The 6,295-nt window shown below is 36.1% G+C and overlaps 1 protein-coding gene across 3 annotated transcripts; it reads right to left on the bottom strand.

Annotated features, from left to right (window-relative positions):
• Positions 1–5,456, bottom strand: LOC109014393 (squamosa promoter-binding-like protein 6). 3 transcript variants are annotated; one of them, XM_018996854.2, is made up of 5 exons: positions 5,256–5,456; positions 3,922–4,648; positions 3,300–3,433; positions 1,410–2,177; positions 1–919 (listed from the first exon to the last, which is right to left on the bottom strand). In XM_018996854.2, exons 2-5 carry the CDS (start codon positions 4,599–4,601, stop codon positions 915–917), a joined length of 1,587 nt encoding a protein of 528 aa, XP_018852399.1. In that variant the 5' UTR covers positions 4,602–4,648; positions 5,256–5,456; the 3' UTR covers positions 1–914. The 3 variants fall into 3 exon arrangements, with proteins under 3 accessions (XP_018852399.1, XP_018852397.1, XP_018852398.1); XM_018996852.2 differs by lacking the exon at positions 5,256–5,456 and adding an exon at positions 4,932–5,218 and having other exon boundaries at positions 38–919; XM_018996853.2 differs by lacking the exon at positions 5,256–5,456 and adding an exon at positions 5,105–5,215 and having other exon boundaries at positions 38–919.
• Between the last annotated feature and the right edge of the window lie 839 nt (positions 5,457–6,295).

Genomic DNA, 6,295 nt, shown 5'->3' with positions numbered 1-6,295 from the left:
TTTCACAAAATTTACGCTATCATTTCAATTCATTACTATTCATTCGTAGCAACTCAAAAGAACAACATAGAGGAACATGCTTTCTTTCGTGATATAATAATACATGAAAAGCATAACTTGACCAAAACCCAGAACTTTAGAATTTTATACCCATATAGTGGTTGGAAAAAAGATGCAGAAAAGTCATCATGGCACCAACAAAGAGGAAGTTCCAACCGCATGCACACCCCAAGTCCCACTGCAGCATTATTTTAATAGATAAAGACGATGACAACAGGAAGTTGTGACCCAGTAGGTCAAGGTTTATCTATTTATGTTCAGTAATGTCAATTACCATACCATCAATCTCGTATAAGAATGATATCTTTAAGATGCTAATTAGTGACAGATGACTTCTAATTACTTCTGGCGGTCGTCTCATTCTTTTATTGCATTTAACTTTGTCTCCTCAAACCTACCCACTAGTGCAACCAAAAGAGATTGCAGGTAGGTGCTTTTTAAGAGCATCAACAAAGGAAGATTCTCCATTATTGAGATATCATTCTTGACTGAAATGCGTTCAGAGTCTCAGACACGTGTCAGCAAGTTTTACTAGCTAGCAACTTGCTGTTTCGTTTCCGTTCTCATTACTTGTATGATACTGTGTGTATTACTTCTCACGAGGTTCATCAATATAGCTAAAATCCTTGGATTAGCATAATATTTGTAGAAACAAAGGGAATAAAGGTTCTTAAGAGGGGACTTACAGATGCAAACTTGCATTACTTTACAGTAGAGAAAGCCGCAAATCATTCTTATTTACCTTTTTAGAGTAGGAATGCTCCAACTTACGGTATCCAAAGTTTCTATGATCCATTGAAACAGCACAAATGAAGTTAGTGAATCATTTGCAGCATGTCCTAAACTGCCTCCCCTTAACCTGCAAGAACAAAACTATGTCGATTTAAACATCACAATAACCAGGTGTAATCAGCATACAAAAGGTGATTTACCTTTCTTATGAGCTTACTCATTTTGCTGAAAACAAAAACAAAAATAAAAAAGCTTACTCATTCTAAGGAAATTTAGTATATCAAAATCCTTTGTCTCTTTTAGCTGACATCAAATTTTGGATAACTCCCAAAGTAAAGGACCAACATATTGTTACTCAACAAAATTATTCAACTCAACAGCGTAAGTAGCTACGTGCTCTTATTTCTTCCTATAATATACTGATGATGGTACACGATTTGATGATAGTCATAAATTTTTCTTAATTATGATTCAACTTCAACATGCACTATTATAAATCCTCGTACCCTTGCCTACACCGATGCACTATCACACCATAACAAGAATTTTCCCTGGGAAGCATCCTCACTTTCAAAGTGTGACAGAAAAGACCAGTCAATAGGGATATGTTTTCGTACCTTGTTGATTGCATACCACTCTAAAGGTTGGGAAATAGCATGAGTCCTCATTTTCCTGCTTTACTTGAATGGAATTTTTCTGTCGTTCCACTCTTTGAAGATGTGATGACAATTGGAGCCAATCAACTGTGGATCCATGTTCAGGAGATGGACAATACTTAGCATTCAGCATATCCGAATCTTGAAAACCCCCTTCAGTACAAACTTGAAAATCAGCAGCATGACTAACATCAGAAAACATTATGGATCCCATCTTACCAACGTCCATGGGCCCACGTGAATAGAATCCACTTGGTCCACATTGTTCCATAGAGCTTGCCCTTAAAGGCTTCTCAAAAATTTGAACACCAACATGATGGGCAGAGTCACCTTGCATAATCTGGGGGCTAGCCATTGGAATTCCTGTCAAATGACTTGACAAGTCCTGTGATTGGGCTGACAGAAGAGAGAGAGCACGACTCGAGATCGAGGCCCCAGATAGTTCCTGAATGGTTGAAACAGTAACATCACAGTTTTCAGTTCCTGCTGAAGGCACTCCCAAACCATGTTGTTTCCCAATGTCATGCAGATGAAGGAAAGATTTTGGGATCAACTGCCCATTTGCGAGAGGTATTGCCGATTGAGGACTGTAAAATGACTCCCCTTCTAACTTGATATGAGTAAACCAATTAGCTTGATCAGATTTTCCTGGATGAACAATGCCAGCTCGAAAAATGTCTGGGAAAACGAAGCGTGTTCTCGGGAAGGAAGTCCCCAGATATCTGGTGTCTGCAAAACCCTTATAATGTTAGAGAAATGGTAGAACAACCGTTACCAAAATGAGATTCTACAGTCAAAGATGAAAGTAACTCATTGCTAGAGGAAGGTTAGATCTCAGAACATATATATAGCCTTCACATATTTCAGTTTATGATCCCTTACTGATCATGCCATTAGCTCTTAGATTTCATAAGTCTTAACTACTAGACAATCCATACTGAAAGAAGTTAATATATTTAACCAAAATACCCTCAATATTTAAATTAATCAATTACTGCTTATACAATTATTTACAACAGGCTCATACATTTCTTTTGGTCAAACTGCAAAAACAGTTCATATCCCTTGACTAGATCACAACCATGCATAATTGGTCTATAGCCTATATTTATATGGACATAGTGCATCTGTATTATGAAAAGTAGTATCAGCAGATATATAATTTGTCCCCCATATGTACCAATCTGTTGGTAGAAAGTGAATCACAGTGGTCACAACGTTAAAAAAAACCATTGGATAGACAGCATTAAGAGGAGCTCAATGATGGCTGATGTGGCCACTTACCCTAGTTTTCATTGAGGGAAAATTACTGCTTATATTTCTTTTCTTTTGATATCAATAGAATCGGCCTCATCAAAAGGTTCAATATCTATGATAAATAACAAAGATGTAGTGGGATAAAAAATTATTGAAGTCCATTACCTCTTATGACAAAGTTCTAACCACAGAAATAGTCATTGTGCTCCAAAAAGGGTAATTAAAATCAAATTAGGTGATCTAGCATCTTGTGGCTGTACAAAAATTTATCTCACTTTCCTTTTCTACTTTTAGTAATTTTACACTCTCATCATCAAAATATCATTTAAGACAAAGTTACAATACTTCTAAATGAGGAGCTAGGCTTTACTGCCGTTTTCTGGTGCAGTGACCTACTATTGAAAATATAACGAACAGCTAACTAGAGATGGATCTGGGAAATGTACCTTTAAGAGCCTAACATCTGAATTTGAAAAAGTTTTCGACAAAATCAATTTTTTAGCAATTTGTTTTTTGGGGGGAGGGGTGTTGGAACTTTTATATCTGCATTTCAATTGTCTATTAAAGTTATTAGGGAGATTGAAAGTCTTGTACCTTGATATGATTGAAGCAGCTTATGTTTACCAGAAAGGGTATCTAACTGAGGCTTCCTTCGACGTTCGTTATGGCCTGCTAAGCGTTTACGACAACTTCGCTTCCCTTCATCAAATTCAGCCAGCAAATGAAACCTAATTAAAGAATAGAGTCCACAATTAATATCAGACTAACAAGTCAGCACTATAACTAAGCTAGGATGAATAATGATCTTAAAGTTAAGTTGATCAAATACAAAGGTACTTGGGGAAAAAATTGATCAAATAAAAAGGTGATTGGTTGAATTAGATTCTACACTTATTACAATCATAAGGCGTTGCCTCCTTCCATGCTTTCTTTATCTCCTCTGTGTACATAGGTGTACATAGGGTGCATTTCATTTCTTGCTTTCTAGATCATTGTTACATCTGAGTCCCCTAAATAAATGGATATTTTGCAATTCGATCACAAGTAATCAAATATTTTTCCTACATACTCTATGAAATAAAAAGAATAGGATCATCATTAATGGTGCATCCCAAACACATCGCGTGAATAAGAATCAGGCTCATATAAGTATCTGCTAGGCTAACCATTAAAACTCTTAAACAAATCAAAAGCTAAAGTGAAAAGCATGACCAACCTGCTACACTGTTGACAAAACCTTTGTTCAATGCCGTTAACAATAACTTTGGTAGTCTTGGAGTGAACATCGCAAACTTTATGCCTTTTGTGGTAATCCTTTGAGGAGCTCAAATCCTTGTTACAACCATGGACTTGGCAGAAGGCAGCCTGAGAGTGTGAATTTGCTTTGCGTGCTCGCTTTGTCAGCAAGGATGGTGGTGCAGATGACAAAACTGGTCTGTGTTTAAAAAGCTTGCTACCTTCTGCACCTTTGCAATCAGCCAATCTCCCTAGCTTCAAATCAATAAGTGATAAATCTTGGTTGTTAGTTTCCATGCCTGAACTTGAAAGCTTTTCTTCAGAAGCCACTTCTTCAAAACATGAATTTGAGGTAATAATACACGATGGAGAAACTGCTCTTTGACTAGAATTACTGCCAACCTCACCACTTAACATCTCTAATCCTTGGTTAACATGAAATGGTTTTCTCACAAAGTCAGGGAATCCCAATTCGACAAAATCCATGCTATCGACCGCTTCTCTATCAGATACAAGCCCGTTGCTTTCAAAACTAAAATTGGGTTTATTGTCCCATTCCATTAATGGTTTTTTACTTCTAGCAAAAGCATCAACTTGTAAATCTATTTCATCAGGAAACAAAAGGCCTTTCCCTTCTGATGTGTAACTCCAAGGCTCCATCACAGAAAATAATCAAACTCGCAGAAACTATGCAATGATGTAAATGCCTACAGAATTCAGTAAGAAAACACATAAGTCACCCTTCTGCAACTTACCAAAAGAGAAATCACTGTCTTGCAATTCGACACAGAAGCCAAATTTCATTCTACTATGTAATGATATTAGTACGAAACATAAATACATAGAAAAATGTTAAAACAAATGCATTTAGACATAAGACACATAAATACAGAGATATAAAAGCAATGGCAGCAAGAATCATAAAATTTGAAATGCTCCAGAACTAAGAGTAAAGAAAGCGAACAACACTGGTCGCACACCATTTCATACCAAAGTCAAACCAAATATTCCATTTCCGGGTAGCCCAAAACTGAAAATAACACACGAGTCCAAACGTATCACACGAGCTAGAAGGAATATTAAAATGCAAAATCATTCTCCGTTTGGCTGCTAGGAAAACAGAGGAAAAGAAAGAAAAAAAGGGAAATCAAACGTTCGGTTACCGAGAAAATTTTGGGATAAAAATCGGTCACCAAAGGATTGACAAGCTTATTTATCTTTTACCATGCTTTCTCGGGAACCACAAGCAATATACAATGAAAAAGGATAGCAGAAAAGACAGTGGAGAATGGGAAAGAGTGGTTCTTTGCATACCAGAATGAACAAAGAGAGAGGGGGAGAGAGAGAAAGAGAGAGAATGTGTGGTTTTTCAGGTTTATGGTGAGGTCGAAGCAGATACACTACGAGTCAACACGATTTCCACTACTCTCAGTCTCACTCTGTCCAAAAGCATGTCGAGGTCTTTTGTAGCTTTTGAGAGACTTCGAAATTCCGTTTGAGTACCCATCTTTTGGCTCTATCACAGGGACAACTTGGGAAGGGCAGTTCTTCAAGACTTCACTCCTAAGATTGTTTGTTGTTTTGGGATACGGTCCGACTGCTCTTGAATACTTATTTCAATTTGAAGAAAAATAAATACATAAAATAAACTTTATCAAGTTATCATATTAATTGATATCCATATAAATGCTTAATAAATCTTGTAAGATCTTCTTTATTTTATCTTTCTTGTAATTGATATTTTCATATTCAAGATCTTTATAATTAAATGGATAAAAATATAAGAAAAATGTTAATATGCCGTCTAAGTTTATTCTCTTATTTTGACCGTTTATATATTTAAATTTTTTTTTCTTAATGATTAAGAAATTAATTTTTAGTGTATTAATATATATATATTTTTAAAAATATTAAAAAAATAAAAAATAAAATAAGTGGACACGCTCAACAATTACAATCAACAGTCAAAACTGTACACGACTCAAAATATAAATGTACTGTATTAGGAATTGGAGCGAACACCACCAAAGTCAAAGCCTGCACAAGGTAAAGATGAGTAGGGGCACAGTACTAGGCGAGTAGTCAAGGACAGAAAGACCAGAGAAAAACTTGCAAGAACAAAGGCAAGTGAACAAAAAGAAGGCGAGCAAAACATAAGCCAGTGCCACACAAGACAAGCTGGGGAACAAAAGAATATGATAACTAGCTAGGGTCATTAATCACAAGGCTCAAGGCAGTTAACCTAGCTAGCTTACAAAGCTAATTACCAATATGCATGTTTAATTTAAATTTTAAACCAACCAGAAGAGATCTATGATCTCCCCAAGGGTTTGGATTTCATAAAATATTTATTG

This window comes from Juglans regia, chromosome 13, assembly GCF_001411555.2.
Source record: "Juglans regia cultivar Chandler chromosome 13, Walnut 2.0, whole genome shotgun sequence".
In the NCBI taxonomy this organism is placed as follows: Eukaryota; Viridiplantae; Streptophyta; class Magnoliopsida; order Fagales; family Juglandaceae; genus Juglans; species Juglans regia.
The sequence above is the reverse complement of the archived record's forward strand: the minus strand, read 5'-3'. Positions and strand labels throughout refer to the sequence as shown.